Below are 19726 nucleotides of genomic sequence, written 5' to 3' on the forward strand. Positions count from 1 at the left end.
AGAAGATAGAGAAGAGCTAGCACAATATCTATATCAGGCAGGATAAGCGTAGAGAGTCACACACATACAGCCTGCTTTGTTCACTAAAAAAACGTGTTTCCATGGGAACGGCACACCTAGGCACACAGAGAGCCAGACAGGAGGTAGCTTTACTTAACTCTCGTAAACAGTCGTCAACAACAAATCTCCCAGGTAAAAAAATATAACAAGGCAAAACCAATTATGCTATGCAGTTTGCAAATCCCAAAACTTCATCTGAACATATTAAGTGAATAAATGTCACAAGTTAAGTACAAAATTAAAACTATGAAATACAAAACTGCATTTTCTTTATTTATATAATGTAACTAGTGCTTGTATAAAGTGGATTTTCCATTTAGAAAAACTTGGAAAGTACATCAACAAAACTCAACCTGTTGAGTCATGCTGATTTGTATGTTCTGTACTCAATTTGTACAAAGAGTCTTATATTAAGTAGAGAAGTAGAACAGTTCTCTCTCTATGTTTTGATTCATAATGGTTTATTTTCAGTAGAGAGTTATACCAGGACACATGTGCAAGCCCATTAATGCATGTCTTTAAGCTTCACTTATCCATACTTTAATGTATTTGTATTTCAAATGTAACTAGGGTCAAATGACAATATGCAGTATTATATGAAATGCTGCCCCCATGTGGCCAAACACTGAAGTGATTTGGTTTATTTTTGCCCCACATCTTGGTTTAAATAACTTCACTGGTTGCTTTTGAAAATTAAAATCTACTTAATACGATACGATAATACTTTAATGGTCAGATCATGTCTGAAATGTGACTTGCATCACAGCAGCTCCATGTGTAACATCAGCATAGACAGATATCGAGACACAATACATGAAAAACAAACAACAAACATTAACATAACAGCACAATCACAGAGAGAAAACATACTTATAGCGACAGCAGGAAACAAACAAAGTCGCTGAGAGGCTGAGGCCGGGCCTGTTTGATATTGTGTGACACGCTACAAAAAAGTACTTGCTGAAATCAAAAACTCTGTTGCAAAATAATGTAGTTGAATGAAAACTGGGATGATCAACTTATACTCCTTGGACATGTACATTGTTATATTAATCGAAGCAATCATTTCAACTTGCGGGCAACAAAAAAGTACGACGGCCCTGTGTCACCCTCTCTTCCACACACACCTCACACAGGTGAACAGGATTATAATGAGTGCTGCCCATATCCAAGTGACCCAAGCTAACCAATCAATAGCGATCAAACAAATATCTTATATAAAAACATAAAGGATTACTAAACACGTTTCATGGCTCCTACACACCAGCCTCTAATTATTAGGTTAGTATACATAATAATTACTAACATTATTCAAATGGGAGACATGTGACAATTATAGCTTTGTAATCAAGTCCATACAGTTACAGTTCATGCGTGTAGTTTTCCTTCTTCTTTTCTGTGTACGAGTCACAAGTCAGTTAGGCCAAAAGGTACCACCACCTAGGCTCAGTCAAAGATAATCCTTAGTGTATTTTAAGTCTGTCAGTCGAAAAGAGTCAATACTGTGGAAAAGATGTCACTGATGTTGGATGTTCTTCCGTCTCTTCCTGCCGTTTCTGCATCTTCTCCACGATATTCTCGCTTTGATCGCCCCACTACTTTCTTAAGGAGGAGCGCAGCATGTCCTCATCGTCTTTGACTCTGAGTCCTTCGGCCTTGTAGAGCACGTTGGTCCACTTCATCCTGTTCTCCATTTCTTTGTTTGCAGCGGGGGCCTTTCTGAGCAGCCGTTGAAGGAGAGGGCTTTTGTTGGGATTTGAGATGAGGCTTCTTCTCATCTTTAAAACTTTTCTTTTTACACTTCTTCTTTGACTCTTGCTGAAAAAACACTCTCTTCGCAAACTTCTTAAACTTGAGATCTTCTCTTGACATTCCAGCTTGTTCCTCCAATCTGCATTCAGGGAAGTCTGCGCTGAACTGCTGTTGCCAAGGTCCATCCAAATTCACAACTGAGATTCTGTTCACAGATACTTCTGGTTTGTCAAAGTCCATTGCATTCCCACTCACTCCTTCTAGTGGTCCATTCACTGTCCAGCCCAGGATTGTCCTGCTTGCATAGGGTCCGTCATCCACACTGCGTATGACTTCCAATGGTTCCAAGGCCTTAGAAACATTGATTCCTATCAACAGTACAATCCCTGCATTTATTTCAGGCAAATTAACATTTTTCAGATGAGGCCATCTCTGTAGGTCTGCTTGTCTAGGAATGTTCCCACTGCTGGCAGGCATGCACTCTTGGGTGTAGCTTCGTGGCAGTTCAAAGAAATTGTCATTTTTTAAGCCAGCCACTTCTAGTCCGAACACAATATGGCTATTTACGACCCTTTCTTGGCCCATGGTTCGTAAACAAATCTGCGCCTTCTTTCCAGTTAGGCCGAGCTCGTTCATACTGAAAGACCCTTTAGCGTGCATTTGATCTGGGATTTAGCTCTGTATTAATATAATATCAAGTCTAATACATAGAATTGTCAAGAGAAGTGCAGCTTCTTAAAAAGGATCAAATATGGAGGTCATGTAAAGGCCGGTTAGCTCCCAGTGTTAGAAGATTGTTATTCATGAATATCTGCACCCACAAAGCTGACCATCTACTTATGAAAATAAATTAGCAGCGGGGAGACGACCTTCTTGATCAGACACTGTGGGGGGCTTGTCCCTGAGCCGGCAACATTATGTAACACACAGCAGCTGAGGCAGACACCACAGAAATGTGTGTGTCATTGTTCTTTATGGGCAGACAGGAATGCACACATACAGAGGTGACTCAATGTCAAAGGGGACACGAGGTGGATTACTGACAGCCAGATCAGATCCACTCTAGATGTCTTCCTCCCACTCTGTTGTTATTTTTGTTTCTCATTTTCATCGGTCCTGCCAGCTCCCTGGAGTTTTTTATTTACAATATTTTGTATTATTTGTTTAAATGTAAGTCTCTTTTTCTTCTTAAATAATCTCCAACTTCATCTAAACCTAATTGCAGGATTAATATTGTTATATATCTTGATTATATTACAACAAGAGAACACTTAGTTTCTACATCTTGTATCTTTTCTTTTTAATGACTGATTTTAAATGCCATTTTCTTAATGTCTTTCGTTTTTTGTAAAGCACTTTGAATTGCCTTGTGTTGAAAGGTGCTATATAAATAAACTTGCCTTGCCTTGCCTTACGTGTATCTTCATATTGAGTTACATATTAAAAATGCCTTAAGGTGTATCGCCTCAATTCTTATAACATCATTAGGGTAGGAGCACTTCCTGGACTAAAATCGAGTTGGTTTGAGGTGATCTTTGAATAAGGATATATAGAAGGGGTTAAAAAACAAGAAATCGTCAAGGCACTATATTTTTTACCATTTAAAATTCCTTCATTGTAGTTGCAGTCATGTAAGACACATAAATAATCGCATTTCGGCATCAAGCTCCTGTCAGGGGTGTTTTTTAGTTGTCTGTTTTTTAGTTGTCTGTTTTTGACTGCATGAGGGCATTTTTTTTTAAGCGTAAATGGCATTTTCTTGGTATTTCTAGAATATCACTGATCATTTTGACTTTCCAACACACACTTATCTTAGATGTTATCATCAAGAGCTTATTCACATTCTAACAATCATATTGAAATGTAAAGATGGCCATTTATATTCTGCCACGACCCTAAAGCTCTTGAGCAACCTGCTCATCATCCACAACCACACTGTATTTATGTATATTTGAACATGAATGAATAATCAATTAATTACATCAATGGCATTTCATAACACATTTTGAAGACTACTATAGCTATTGTCTCAATGAGAGATGCAACAGAGTAGCAAAACGTAACCTACTTTTGAATAAAAGGCCAGTATAAATCAACGCTGCTGTTACTATGGAGGGGAGGAGGCTCTGTGTGCTCCCTGGCAGGAACACGGTGAGTTGCTGGGCTGGATTTAGACCTTCAGCAGGGGCTCCGAGCTCTACACTGATAAGACTGCAGCACATAGCATTCTGTGGTGCCATAACCTTTCAAACAGGGCATCAAAACAAAAGATGGCAACCTTTGAAATGCCTAGCATTTCAATTTAAACATGACTGATGGCAGATATTTAATGTTTGACATTATGCTTGCGCTGCCAGTCAGTAAATGAGTGTTGAATGACATATATCAGGTCTCCCTTGAAAAAGAGATCAATTATCTCAATGGGATACACCTGGATAAATAAAGGTTTGAAATGAAATGAAATATCAGGCCATCTGTAAATTATAGGCATCCAAAGACGAAGCAGAAGTCAAATACGTTCAGTAATATCAATGAGCCCATAAATGGATATTAATGGATTTGCTGTCAGCAAAACCGACTACAGAGACAAGTGGTGAGTGTTTTTCTAATCGTGGCCTGTGCTCTCCATGCAGATATTAATAGCCACAAAGCAATGTCACTACTAAGTCCCCTGCACCCGATGACGGCTTTGTTTCCAAGCACATTCTTTCCATCTTTGTTTTTCTCTTAACTTATTATCTGTGATAAGAGGCTAGGCCCCTTTTTCCTGTTTCAAATCCCTCAACGGGAGAAAAATGCTTTTTCCGGTGACTCATTAGCTGTTTAACATGCTATGAGAGATTGAATAGATTAACAGATGGCAATAATCTATTGAATAATATGAAACTGAATGCTGTGAAAACGTTGGACACGGTGTCATTTGTTGGCAGAACCATTTGAGGATTACATTACAGGACAAAGGCATGGCACTGCATTTACTGAATTTTAAAGGGACAGTTCATCCAAAGTCAAACATACTGATTGTTCTTACCTGTAGTGCTGTTTATCAATCTAGATTGCTTTGGTGTGAGTTGTTTAGTGTTGGGGATATCAGCTGTAGAGAGATGTCAGCTCTTTCTTCAATATAATGATCAGGATGGCACTTGGCTTGGTGCTCAAAATGTCCCAACCCAGTTTCACGGCATTTCGTGTTCACCAACACGATTTTAATCTATTGATTCGTGTTCACCAACACATTTTCCCCTTTTTTTCGTGTTGCACAGCACGATTTTAAAAGCAATGTATTTCTATTGGTAATGTGTTTCGTGCCTGCAGCACGTCTTTTTCTCCGGTCGGGTCGTGGAAGACCGGAAGCTGTGTGGTTCATAAAAACATGTTCTTACTCAATATCAAGCTACAATTATAGCTTTTATTTTAAATCGTATAATTTCTGACTTTTGTTGCCGTCTGTGAGGAAAATAAATGGGGCTCAGAGCCTCAGGATACTGACATCTGTATTTTTTAAATCTTTTTTCCCTTCTAATTTGTTATTCTTTTCAAAAATAACACACTGTTATTTACTCACCAATAACACACAATTATCCTTGCTTTTATTTATTGGTTTAATTCCATAATCTCCGTTTTTTTTGGCTGAATTTCAAAATAAAAATAACCAGAAACAGACGTAGGCATTTCGAGCGATTACCCAAGATCCTCAGCTATGGTTTAAGCTCGCTGATTGGATGTTTTAGCCGCAATGCATGCTGGGATTTGGTGTTTATATTATATGAAATCCGAAAAACATTTTAAAATAATAAAATAATACTTAATTCCGAGTGCTTTTGCTTTTCTCTTTGAAAGTCATGACATAACGGCATTGTAATACACGGTTCGGCTGCATTACATATTACAGATCTGCCGTAGTTCTTTATTTATAGAGCCCTGATGAGAAGACCTTTGGAAAAACTGAAGAAATGCCGCCGAAACTGAATACTTGACGTGGATCATAAATATATCAACAATTAAACATCTTCAATTTCTCTTCACACAATAGGCCTACGTCTCCTTGCAGTATCAACACTAATTCGGCTGACTTTTACATCTGATCTAATTTGTAGATAGGTTATATTTACACCATAACGGTGCACAGCTGATATAAAAGGACTTGTAGTTTTTAAAGATATTACTGATTTTCTTTGAATATAAGAATGTAAATACTGAGTCTGAAATAGTATAGCAAGCAATATGCTGTAAAATTATGTGAAAACATGAATACAACTACACATCTTCAGATGTTGTACATACATAAGTGTCCTACACTAATAATCAGCACTGGGACTAACGCGTTACAAAGTAACTCGTTATTGTAACGCCGTTTTTTTTGTCAGTAACTAGTACTCTAACGCATTACTTTTTAAATTCAGTAACTCAGTTACCGTTACTACATGGTGCGTTACTCCGTTAGTTTTTTTATATAGCCTAGTCAACAGCCAGGCGAACAGAGATGAGAACTGTACTTAAGTACAGTACTTGAGTAAATGTACTTAGATACTTCCTGTGTCACATGCGGAGACGGGCTGTGGGCGCGTTTGTGTTGTTTACTAACAAGACTATCATGGCGGCGGCGGAGCTCAAGTCTAGTTTCTCCACCTGGAGATATTCTCACTATTTCACTTTTGTCGAGCACAAAGAAAAGAACGTTTTAGTTAAATGTAAGTTGTGTCCTGGCGGGTCAAAGATCCTATCTACTGCCCAAACCAGTGTAGCGATCCTGATAGGCTACTCAGGGTGTCACTTAGGCATCCCCCGTCTCTCTGCCAATCATAGAGCTGCACCGTGATGGTGGCTGAGGTGCGGGCCTGTGGTTGGTGGAGCGGACGGGGGAGGGCGGGGAGTTGTGATGTAGACAGTGCTATATCTTGTGGTTGGTTTAGGAAATAAGTTAGTGTGCGGTAGAACCCACGAAGTATACTTGACCTGTTATCATCTGTCTTCAACTACTAGTTATTAAAGCCTAATAACTACAAGCCTGTCTCCGACTCATCTTGGGGAACGTTACATTGGTGTCAGAAGTGAACTTTTCGAACAAGGGACGTCTATCCGGACGAGAGTCGTAACTGCGTCACGGAGCTAGCCGGTAAGCTAGCGGGGATGGCTAAGTTCAGCAAGATGGGAGTGAAGCAGGAACACAGTAGTGATGAAGAGGAAGATGGAGCATGCGGGTGGTCGAAGGACATGAGAGAGGAGTTCATGAGTGCACGAGAGGTGAGAGAGCACCTGAGAGAGTCGGCGGTGAGGATGGCTAGAGACGCGGGAATGTCTCCGTCTTCTGCGGCAGTTCTCGCCATTTCCAAGCTGGAGGTAAACAACAATGGCGGCGCCCATCAACCCGCAGCAGCCGCCGCCGGGTCAGTGAAAACACCCAAATTCTCGGGTAAGGCAGACTGGGAGGCTTTCCATGCCCAATTTCAACTGCTTGCTCATGCCGGGGGGTGGTCAGTAGAGACTAAAGCACTATAGCTAGCTTTGTGCCTCACAGAAGAGGCTCTTTCATGTCTGCTACTACTTAGCCCTGTGGACCGACTTAACTATGAAGCGTTAGCGGGGGCTTTGAAGAGGCGGTTTGGACAGTGTTTCCCGCCAGAGCTGCTCCGGAACGAGTTGAGTAACCGCTGTAGAGAGTTTGGAGAGACGCTGCGTGCACTGGCTAACAACGTGGAGAGCCTGACGCGGCAGGCGTATGCACACATGCCACCCGGAGTACAGAGTGAGCTGGCACGTGATCAGTTCATCAGGGCCCTCCGGCCTGCGGACTTGAGGGTCGAGGTACAGCTGCAGCATCCACAGTCCTTACAGGCGGCCTTGGAGATGGCTGTGGAGAGGGAGAACGTGTGGAGTGGAGCTGCTAGGAGCGGCGGAGTGCCGGCGGCGCCGGCGGTGAGGAGCTGCAGGGAGGAGGAGAAGCCTGCATGGGTTACCGAGCTGACAGAGATGATAAGGGCTGTTTCTCTGCAGCCAACACACAGACCAGACACCAGAGTCTGCTGGGAGTGTGGTCAGCCAGGACATTTTGCCAGAGACTGCACCAAGGCTCGGCGAACACCAGGGCAATGACGGGGGGCCCGCATAGAGGAGGATATGTGGAACCAAGCCCGAAGACTCCCCAAACAAACCACAGGCTTTATTGTCACCGACTCAGACATCCGCGGAGGGAGTCCGACAGCACAGCAGGGGGAGCCAGACTCTACGCCCTCCTGAAAAAGATGACAACACCGGAGTGGAGCCTGTCGTCGTGGTGGGCCGTGCTGGTGGGGAATCCTGCTATGTTCCTGTCGAGGTGGAGGGGGTGCCCTGCGATGCACTGGTGGACACAGGCTCTACAGTAACCCTGGTGAGAGCAGAGGTGTTGCCCAGTGGGACTATGTTCGAGCCGACAGCGGTGCGTCTGCGCACAGTCACCGGAGAGTTGGCGGCTATGAAAGGAAGAGGAGTGCTGTCTGTGTCGGTGGGGGGAGTGGAAGTGCGGCACCCCGTGTGGATAGCGGATGTACAGGACCCGTGCATTCTGGGTTTGGACTTTCTGAAGGCGACGGGCTGCCTCCTGGATCTTCAAGCCGGCACAGTGGGTTTCGGGGGGGGGGCCTGTAATTACTATGACCCGTGTCCACAACCCTGCTGAGCCTGCGGGGAGACCCCCGACACCCACCGTGAGTACCCTAGACACGGAAGCAAACCCTCCCTCCCTTCCTGTACCCACGGTGACGCCCACTCAGGACAATTCCCCACCTGTCACCCCCAGGCTGCGCCATCCGAGCACAGCCCCCCCCCAAGTACCCCAGACAGAGGTAGAAGAGGCTCGGTCTGCAGTATTGGAGGTGTGGAGGAAGAACTGTGGCGGCCTGAATCCCGAGCAGCAGGAGCAATTGGGGCAGCTCCTGCTAGAGTTCCAGAGCAGTTTCACCATGAAGGAGGAGGAGGTGGGCCGAACGCATCTGGTGGAACACGAGATCGATACGGGGGACTCGCGGCCCATCAGGTGTCGCCCGCGGCGTCTCCCCCTGGCTCGTCAGCAGGCTTGTGACGAGGCAGTGCAGAGCATGCTGCAGGCAGACATCATCGAGCCCTCAGACAGCCCACGGTAGTCATGGTCCCGAAGAAGACAGGGGGCTGGCGGCTGTGCTCAGACTACAGACCGGTGAACGGGGTCACCAAGAAGGATTCATACCCCCTTCCCCGCATCGATGAGTCCCTGGACCTGGTCGCAGGGTCGTCGTGGTTCTCTTCCTTGGACCTCCGCAGCGGTTATTACCAAGTCCCTCTTGCCCCGGAGGCCAGACCAAAAACGGCTTTCTGCACCGGCCGAGGACTATGGCAGTTCAAGGTCCTCAGTTTTGGGCTGTGTAATGCCCCGGCCACCTTCGTGCGGTTGATGGACAGGGTGCTGTCTGGGATTCCCCGCCAACAGTGTTTGGTTTACCTGGACGACATCCTGGTGCATGGCAGCTCGTTTGAGGCGGCCCTAGGATCGCTAAAAGTGGTGCTGGAGAGGATCAGAGCCGCTGGGTTGAAGCTACATCCAGATAAGTGCCATTTCCTACAGAGAGAGGTCACCTTCCTGGGCCACAAAGTGGGGGGGGGGGGCATCGGCACCCTGCACGAGAAAGTGCAGGCGGTCACAGGCTGGCCAAATCCTCGCAACCAGAAACAGCTGAAGAGTTTCCTGGGCCTGGCCTCGTACTACAGGAAGTTTGTACGGGGTTTTGCCTGCATTGCCGCACCCCTGTTCCAGCTGCTGCAGAAGGACAGGGAGTTCCTGTGGTCTGAACAATGTCAAGCAGCGTTTGACGGCCTTCGGCGTGCCCTGAGCGAAGCCCCGGTTCTCGTCCCAGCCAACCCCCGGCTGCCGTTCACCCTGGACACCGACGCTAGCGGCGTTGGGGTAGGCGGAGTGCTATCCCAGACTACACCAGAGGGGGAGCGGGTGGTGGCATACTTCAGCCGGGCGTTCAACAAAGCGGAGCGACGATACTGCGTTACCCGCAGAGAACTTTTGGCAGTGGTGCTGTCCATCGAGCACTTTAAGTACTACCTGTGCGGGCAAGCGTTCACGGTGAGGACGGATCACTCTGCATTACAGTGGCTCATGACGTTCAAAGAGCCAGAAGGGCAGGTCGCCAGGTGGCTAGAAGAGCTCCAAATCGTTCGACTTCGCTCTCCAAAGCAACAAAGGGGCTGTGGTCTCAGTTTGAGTCTCTACGTCTGTGTCAGGGCGTACTGCAGCGGGCGTGGAAGGAGCCAGCAACGGGGGAGAAGAGGTGGCAAGTGGTGGTTCCTAGGGTCCTGCAAGAGGTCGTACTCAAGGCCATGCATGGCACGGCAGGCTCTGGTCACTTTGGAGTCACTAAGACCCTCCGCCGCCTTCGTCAGGGCTGCTACTGGGGACAGTGCAGGAGGGATGTCGAAGACTTCTGTCGCCGCTGTGATCCGTGTACGGCACGGAAGGGTCCCCCGGGGCGTTCCCATGCTCTGCTGCAACAATCTCCCGTCGGGGACCCGATGGAGAGAGTAGCGGTTGATGTGGTGGGGCCGCTACCCTTGTCAAACAGGGGTAACCGCTACGTTCTCACGGCCGTAGACTACTTCACAAAGTGGACAGAGGCGTATGCGCTCCCTGACCAAGAAGCAGAGACAGTCGCGGATGCCTTGGTGTCCGGCATGTTCAGCCGGTTTGGAGTACCGGAGACCCTGCACAGTGACCAGGGGAGGAATTTCGAGTCCCGGGTGTTCGCCTCCATGTGCTCTCAACTGGGCATTCACAAAACACGCACCTCCCCCCTGCGACCACAGAGCGACAGACTAGTAGAGAGATTTCATCGCACCATGGGACAGCAGCTGGCCAGCCTCACGTCGCGGCATCAGCGAGACTGGGACGAGCATCTGCCCCTGGTGCTCATGGCATGTCGGTCTGCAGTCCAGGAGTCATCAGCCTGTTCGCCGGCCCTCCACATGCTGGGGAGAGAGCTTCGAACCCCTGCGGTGTTGGCGTTTGGTCGGCCACCAGATTCCCTGGACACGCCTCCTGGTCCTGAGTACGCAAGGAGGCTGCAGGACCGGCTTGAGTCCGCTCATGCCTTTGCCCGCGAGCAGCAGAAAAGTGCTGCGGTGAGACAGAAGCGGAACTACGACATCAGGACCAGAGGGCAGCATTTCCGGGCCGAGGAACTGGTTTGGGTCTACAGCCCACAACGAACGAAAGGCCGGTGCCCAAAGTTGGACAGTCAGTGGGTGGGTCCTTGCCGAGTACTGGAGAGGGTGGGGGAAGTGGTCTACAGGGTGCAGCTGCCACCAAAGGGGAGAAAAGTGGTGCTCCACAGAGACAGGCTGGCTCCGTACAGAGGCGTCGCTTCCCCACAGACCGAAGGAACCTCGGGACACACAGACGTCCCATCGACATCCCTCCGCAGACCCCCCGGCGGACAGAGCAGTAGTCCCCCATCAAGGACTGAGAGTCCCCCCAGTCTTTCGGCACCTGGGCCAGATCCGGCAACCCCAGCCCCCCTGCCGAGAAGGCAGACACGACCCCCGGGTCGTTTCAGGGACTTTGTGTGGTAGTAAGGTTATAGTGAGACCCCCCAGTTCCTGTAGAGGGCAAGAATGCGCCCTGGTCTCACTGGAAGGGATGGTAGTCCACCCAGCTCTTCCTAGTCAAAGTTCAGTGTGTAGGTGTAGTGTGGGGCTGTGTTTAGTTGTTCCTCGTAGACGAGGAATTTTTGTAGTGGGGGGGTAGATACTATAGAGGGCTGGGATTGTGGTGGGTTTTCTGTGTTTTCAAAGGCTACTGGTTTGGTTGGGGACAGCCAGTGGGGTAGTCCCTGCAGTGAGCTGGAGAGGGTGGGGGGAGTGTTTTGTACTGTGTTTTATATGTTCCTCGGTGGTTGAGGTGCGGGCCTGTGGTTGGTGGAGCGGACGGGGGAGGGCGGGGAGTTGTGACGTAGACAGTGCTATATCTTGTGGTTGGTTTAGGAAATAAGTTAGTGTGCGGTAGAACCCACGAAGTATACTTGACCTGTTATCATCTGTCTTCAACTACTAGTTATTAAAGCCTAATAACTACAAGCCTGTCTCCGACTCATCTTGGGGAACGTTACACCAGTAATTCAAATCTCTTAAAACATCTGCAAAAACAACATGCTGGGACGAAGCTAGTAGCTAAGACCACAGAGACTCAGCCGATGCGCCACTCCACCTCCAACAGCGGCTGGATTTTAACCAAAGGACTGCTATCCAGGGAAAAGTCGATAAAGCCATTGCACGGTATGTTGTAGAACACATGCAGGCTATTGCTACAGTGGAGTCACCCGCTTTCAGGGAGCTAGTTAGCATGATACAATGTCCGGGCGGCACACGGCATATGGGACGGAAAACTTTTTCCAACTACCTGGAGAAAGAATATACAAAAATGGAAAGCCAGCTAATATCGATGCAATCCAGATTGCATATAATGCATGTCAAGTTGATCAACAGATTGTATTATTCTTCAATGCAATAACAGTACTGAAATGAAGGCTATAAGGGCATTAATGGGAGCCCTTTTTGTAAGTAACTAAAACGTTACTTTTGAAATGAAGTAACTAGTAATGGTAACTAGTTACTGGTTTTCAGTAACTAGCACAACACTGATTATCAGTGACGTCAATCCATTCAGAAGGAATGCAGACAAACGAAAGAGGATCCATTTTCTCAATACCTTTTAGATTAGTGAAAACAATTATGTTAGTATTTTATCCATTTAAGACAGTGTTTCTCAAACTTTTTCATACCAAGGACCTCTTAACCAATAAAAAAACACAGTACGCATTACTTTTTGGTGTAAGTAACTAGTAAAGTAACTGAGTTACTTTTTAAATGAAGTAACTAGTAATGGTAACTAGTTACTGGCTTTCAGTAACTAGCACAACACTGCTAATAATACAAAGTTATTATGGCTGTGTGTACCTTGTGTGCACCGCCTAGTGGTTAAAGCACATTATTGAATTATTGTTTTTATGTGTTATATTTGATTAAAAAAATATTAAGAGTACATACTTTCATAGGGGGAAAGTAGAAGGTTTGTGATAGAAATATAAAAAATCAAGAAGATACTGTAAGTGATCTCTACAATAAAACAGTTTAGTGCAGGATGTACAAAGATATTAATATGAGGAGGTGCAAAACAGAAAAACGAATTAACCTTTATTTAAACATTAAATAACAGATTAAGGTCTTCTTTTAAATAAGAAAAAAACGTTGGGGGTATCTACAGATAAATATTAAGCCTGACAAAGTACTTAACGTCTAATATATTGCTTTCCTGCAATGTTAACTATGTTGAAGCACTTATTTTAACTGATATTATACATATGAATTATACTCTTATGTATGTAGATGTGTGCAGAATATGACAGTTTAATGGTGGAGGTACACACATATTGATAGATGTCTTGTAATGCACTGTTGAGGAACCTGTGACCCAAGTGTTTCATTCATTGCATAACTACACCGTAGTTGTGTATATGATATGTCAATAAACCTTTGAAAATCTTGAAATCTTGAAAGGGATGTGCAAAATAGCCATAATATACAGTCTTTAATTAACTATTAGTAGAGAATAGCGAGTAATAAATATACTTTATTACTCGTTTCCATTCATGTCAATTGCAGATAGATACATGTTTAGTCTTCTCAAGCACCAACTATCAAATATCTCTCCTGATTGTTGGCACTTGACAATCACCTTCCCTGAATTTTACTCAGGTGTAACTAAAGTCTGATTTAAGGGTTGTTTATATTTCACATCATTAATCAGAATCAGCAAAGTAACTCAAATAAGTGTAGTGGAGTAAAAATACCAGGTTAACCTCTGAATTGTAGTGGAGTAGAATTACAAAGTAACAATAAGCTGTCATGTGGGTATATATGAATGCTGCGCATTATGGACACAAGCGATTTTCACCCATTTATTAATTATATGTTTTACATTTGATAACACCAATGTGTTTAATACTGGCAACTTCTAATTGTGGGAAAAACGAAAACGTTCAGTAGAGACGTCCAATAGAACATTTTGCGAAACACAATAGCCAGCATGTGTAGTTCTGGGGAGGCGTTCGATTCCAGTTTGGGATAGTCTGGCGTGGTTTCGTTCCATTTCAAACAGCTGTTTGACGCTCGGCGTAACCTTGGCGCACTGCCACTCCAACATCCAATCCCAAAGTTTGAAGATTAATCACGGGGACTGTAGTCCTAAACGATAGCTGGGGATTATGGGTAGTGTAGTGTCTTCGGCCATCCTAAACTCAGAAATGTTGACAATCGCAATGATGCTCGAAATGTCCCTTATAGGCCTATGTCTGTTTCCGGTTATTTTTATTTTGAGATTCAGTTCCTGACGGATGCCAAAAAAGCCAGAGATTATGGAATTAAACCAATAAATAAAGCAAGGATAATTGTGTGTTATTGGTGAGTAAATAACTGTGTGTTATTTGAAAAGAATAACAAATTAGAAGGAAATAATACAGATTTCAGTATTCTGAGGCTCTGAGCCCCATTTATTTTCCTCACAGACGGCAACAAAAGTCCGAAATTATACGATTTAAAATAAAAGCAATAATTGTGACTTGATATTGAGTAAGAACATGTTTTTATGAACCACACAGCTTCCGGTCTTCCACGACCCGACCGGAGAAAAAGACGTGCTGCAGGCACGAAACACATTACCAGTAGAAATACATTGCTTTTAAAATCGTGCTGTGCAACACGAAAAAAAGGGGGAAATCGTGTTGGTGAACACAAATCAATAGATAAAAAATTGTGTTGGTGAACACGAAATGCCATGAGACTGGGTTGAATGTCCACATAATAAGACATATTATGCAAATGTTCAGGTTCATATTTGTATTTTGTGCCTCTACTGTGACATGTTTATACGCTTTAATGTTCAAAAAGCTTTTTATTTTTCTCAAACTACCTGTGCTGCAGCACCTCTTTTCACCCTCTGTCTGAAACCAGAGCCCAGTCTGCTCTGATTGGTTAGCTGGCCAGATATGGTGTGATTGATCAACCGCTTAAAGATTTCCCGCTCCTTCGCACGTACATTGTGTTGGAGTGCTAGTCAATAGAAGCATTAGTGTTAAATAAGGAGGTCACCATGTTACTGAAGTTATTAAAGTCCAATGTAGGAATTGCAGACGGGGAGAGAAACTCCCTCTGGAGGGATCTCTGGGAGCCTTTGTAACTCATATAACCAACTACAGCAAAGAAAAAAGTAATATTAAGTAATAGGGCCCTTCAACAGTATGTCTCTTTCTGAAAAACATTACCCGTTAACTCCTGATAATCCACCAAGGTTCCAACCTAGTTGTTTTACGTTGGAACAACTTTCTACCTAACTGTATCAACACGCAGAAGAAAATGTGCACCTACTGGAGCATGAGACAAGAAGCTAGTGACAGCCAAAGTCATGTAAATATGAATTGCCTCCTAATATGAGCTGTAGTGTAAGCTAGCTGAGTGGTGCTAGGTTAGCTAACATTTCCTTCTGCGCGGTAAAATGGTTAGCTAGTGTAGCTTGGTAGAATGAAATTACTTTGTAGCCTAACTGCCATCAACAAGGTCAGTAGATTATTTTGAGTAGGTGGGTCAAGATTTCTGGAATGAGACATTGCTGTTGAGTTTTTCCTAATAATTTGTTTGTGTTTTTAACGCCACAAGCCGAGTGCCATCTAGTTCTGTTATATTGTAGGCAGACACCTCTACAGTCAATAGCTCCAACACTTGGCAACTCACACCAAAACTATCTACACTGATAAATATCTACAGCTAAGAGGAAGAACATGTACTTTTATTTCTCTAAAAATTTACTGAAATAATTGGCTGATGTATCACTGGAGTGCAGGGACATTAAAGAGAGAAGATAAGGGAAGCTATTTCAGGGACGGTGCGTCAATGACAACTGTTGCCCCCCCCTCCTCAATCCCACTCTCCACTAGCTCTTAACCTCATAGCCTTCAATGCCCAGAACTTTTCCAACAACAGACCCCTCTCTCCATTGCTTGTGCGTCTCATGATAAATATAGATCTCTATGACCCCTTCCCAATGAGCTGTGACACACGTGCACACCGCCCAAGGAACCATACAGTATATAAGGGTGGGTGAGTGCATCAGGGTGGGAATTTGAATCATTCTACCTAACACAAACAAGAAAAAAAACAATATAAAGAAAAAGTAAGAAAGAAGACAGAAGAGCTGTGGGAATTATTTCTTACTTTTAAGCGTCTGGAAGAGTCCCAGAGCAGAAGAATCAACTCTCTCCGCCTCCCTCTTCCCTCCCATTACTCTCCTCCTCTGCCTAACCCAGAACACTCAGCCATCCATGAGTGGGACCAACTCCTCTGCCTATCGATCGGAGCGTAGTTTTCACCAGACTTCATCTTCATCCTCATCTTCTAGTAACCCATACATGGAGAAGAGCCGGGGACTGTTTGCCGAGGACTTTGGCTCCTTCATGAGGCCTGGGAGTGACGCTCTGGGGTTTTCCAGTAAGTTTGGAGCAATTTGTAGGTCACTTTTTTATGTACAAAGTGGTGTGAAAGTAGTAGCAACAGTGGGTGAAGAGACAACTTTGACTACAAGGTAGATTGCTATCTGTGCTTTGTTTGAAGTGTGGTGTTTTTCTCCATAAATATGAGATAAAAGAAGTCCAAGTTCAGAGGAAGGAGACAAACAGACAGGACTCTCGTGTGATAGATGTGTGGACACATGTTTTCTCAGCAAGAGAGTAGTTTGATAGGGTCACCAACGGGTAAAAAAGATGAGGAAACAAACTCTAAATTGGAGTTGGATTTTTTCAAGAATATATTGTCAAATTCTTTCAGGATTTTCAGATGGTTCGTGTTTCAAATACCTATTAAAATCAACAGAGATTTCACTTTATGCTTCATCTCCTAGCTCAGTAATGTGTGCAGCTGGTGTGAACTGTTCTGTATTGGTTCCCTGTTGGCGTACACAGACCTGTGAATGTGTGACATCTGAACTTTAAAAGGACTCAGAGTGTGGCCCACAGTGTCTCAGGGGGAGAGCTTAACTGTTTTGGAACCATTGTTGGTATCCCGTAGGTGCAGTGCTAGATCCTGAGGGTGGGAGCAGCTAATGGGAAAGCAAGACACACACACGCACACAAGCCTGCTGGGGAATGCTGGACTGACTGCCAGCACCGTGACTTCACACACTGAGTATCTGGAATGGCGCCTGCATAAGGAATGACCAGATGGTTGCCCAGTGACCGGTGTACACACTAAATACATGCACATACACAAACAATCGGAATGATGTCACCCAGTCAACCTGACCTGCGTGAGATCAGAGCTAATATCTCACACATGCTAATTTCTAGTCAGTGTGTGAGGTCATGTGTTACCACATAGTTCTTCACTGAGCTCAGAGTAATGGCACTCTCTTTGAATGTTATCATCGGATTGGATGGGCGTTATCAGTGGTTATCAGTGTCATAGATATTGCTCAGAAGGGGCCTGCTCCACATACTGGAAGATTCAGAAGGTTGTTCTCATTTATTCGAATGGTAACCATAAAGAATACAAAACCATGTTGACGTCTATTGGCCTTAGTAAATTGACAGAAGCAAAAAGAAGTGAGTCAGTATAAAGAGCGACAAAATCTGCGTAGTGAAGTGGTCAAGGTGTATGTATCAGTAAATACCCTATATAATATAACCCATAGGTTTAACCTCCCAATGTGCGGGGTTTGTGCAGTTGCCCATTTGAAGCATTCAACTGGTAGTGATAACAACTGATAACAGCCATTTAATGGGCTATTTAAAGTTTTTAATTGATGTTAACAATTGGATCATGTGATAGTGTAATGTGAAAGGTCTCACTCATTGCGACAACACCAGAAAAATGTCACCCCGCTCTACAGTTCCTCTCAGTTTTAAAGCCATTTTAGTCACTGTAGCTCATTGTTTTTGTTTTCCATTTCCTCAAACTCTGCGCTCACTTACTCCATCTTTCAGGAAGCCAGTTTGGGTGAAATGTCTCTAAGGTAACAGCACAGCACCAAACAGCAAGGTTTGCAACTTGCTGAGGAAAAAAACTGAACTAAAAACTGAAACCATGCTGTTTATATATCTGAACAGTGACTCTACGTACTTTATACCATAATAAATATAATACACAGCCAAGTAGGCTCGCTCCTATGTTATACAAAGACCTAGTGAAACAGAACATAATTAGCCTACATACTGTTTGATTTTATAATGTCAATACTTTCATGATAGTAGTGCTTCCCTGTGGTCTTACATTATGTCTTATCTTGTCTTGGGTTTAGGTAGCTCTGGAAATATCAAGACTCTTGGGGATTCGTACCAGTTCACAGTTGACGTGCGAGACTTCTCCCCTGAAGATGTCATCGTCACCACATCCAACAACCAGATTGAAGTTCATGCGGAAAAGGTGGGCAGCCTTTTGTTGGAAATTAATATGGAATTTACCTAATGTCTTTAAGCTGTAAGACAATATTAGCCTTTCCAAGATGTTAAAACTAAAATCTGTTTCCCTTGTCTCGAAGTCAATTCGTTTTTTCAATAGGTTTTTTCTTTTTAAAGTCAAAATTAAGAGATTTTGACATTTTGTTCTACAACATAAAATACAAATTGGTAATAACCCCAATCATGATTAAGACGTTTTTTTTGTGTCTTAAAAAAAAGTAGTTGCTAACAAATGGCTAAATTGGATTACAGAGAGTGTCAGGGACAAAGATCACGCTTAACACCAGGAACCTTATTTACCAAATCATGACCTTGAGGCATTGCGACTGGCAGTTGGTCCATAGCCTGAAATTGAATTCATGCTTTAGAATATTCAAATGAATTTTCATTTTTAAAGATGAACTTGCTGAATCAAACATGAAGGTATCATAAAGTTTGTCAAAGAGCTTTATTCATGCCATCATTCAAAATCCAAAGGAAAAATCCCATTTACTTTTTGTCGAATGTCGAACTTCCTGTTAGACCTACAAAGTACGTCATTCCTGCAATGAAGTCATTCTAAATATTTGTTTCTTCTGGCAGTTGGCACAGGATGGTTCGGTGATGAACACGTTCACACACAAGTGCCAACTACCTGAGGATGTGGACCCCACCTCAGTGACATCATCACTGGGCGCCGAAGGGACCCTAACAGTCAAAGCACGGCGACTACCGGCCAAACACGAGCTCGTACAGACCTTCCGCACCGAGATCAAGATCTAAAGAACTGACCTGCTTTCTCATCACAAACTTCTCACTTTTTTTGTTCTTATGCTTCTTCCTTATTTGCTGTCTTTACTTAAACCATTCTACTTTAAAAACTCAGCAGAGAGTTGGCACTATGCTCTATAAAACATGCCAGGTCCTCCATCTCCATGTCTGCAACAATGCTGCTCTTGAGTTAGTTCAACATACACAGCAGCAGTAGGTCAAACCTGCAGGTTCTCACTCACACACACACACACACACACACACACACACACACACACACACACACACACACACACACACACACACACACACACACACCACACACACACACACCACACACACACACACACACGCACACACACACACACACACACACAGTACTTGTGTGTTGTCCTCTAACGCAGTTCTTAAAAAATGAAGACTCACCTAACAAATTGATGGTTACCACGTTAATAATCATTTGTAATATATCACATTTGTGTGAATAAAGTAATCCTGCTTTGACATAAACATGTGAACTATTTCATTGATTTAGATCGGGACTAAAGTATAGTTTAAGCTACCAATGGAGAGTTGACAATCTATAAGAAACGTACAAATCTTGAGTATTTAAACTTTTTTTTTGTAAGGGCGAATATAGCTGG

The 19726-nt window shown here is 44.1% G+C and overlaps 1 protein-coding gene across 4 annotated transcripts; it reads left to right on the plus strand.

The window, feature by feature from the left end:
* The first annotated feature begins 11787 nt into the window (after nucleotides 1–11787).
* Nucleotides 11788–19592, plus strand: hspb7 (heat shock protein family, member 7 (cardiovascular)). Of its 4 annotated transcripts, none has more exons than XM_034196414.1 (4): nucleotides 11788–12105; nucleotides 16188–16368; nucleotides 18173–18297; nucleotides 18915–19592. In XM_034196414.1, the coding sequence occupies exons 2-4, from the start codon at nucleotides 16203–16205 to the stop codon at nucleotides 19092–19094; spliced, it is 471 nt and encodes a 156-aa protein (XP_034052305.1). In that variant the 5' UTR covers nucleotides 11788–12105; nucleotides 16188–16202; the 3' UTR covers nucleotides 19095–19592. The 4 variants fall into 4 exon arrangements, with proteins under 4 accessions (XP_034052305.1, XP_034052307.1, XP_034052306.1 ...); XM_034196416.1 differs by having other exon boundaries at nucleotides 16280–16368; XM_034196415.1 differs by lacking the exon at nucleotides 16188–16368.
* Nucleotides 19593–19726: the final 134 nt, after the last annotated feature.

This window comes from Gymnodraco acuticeps, unplaced genomic scaffold, assembly GCF_902827175.1.
Source record: "Gymnodraco acuticeps unplaced genomic scaffold, fGymAcu1.1, whole genome shotgun sequence".
Classification (NCBI taxonomy): domain Eukaryota; kingdom Metazoa; phylum Chordata; class Actinopteri; order Perciformes; family Bathydraconidae; genus Gymnodraco; species Gymnodraco acuticeps.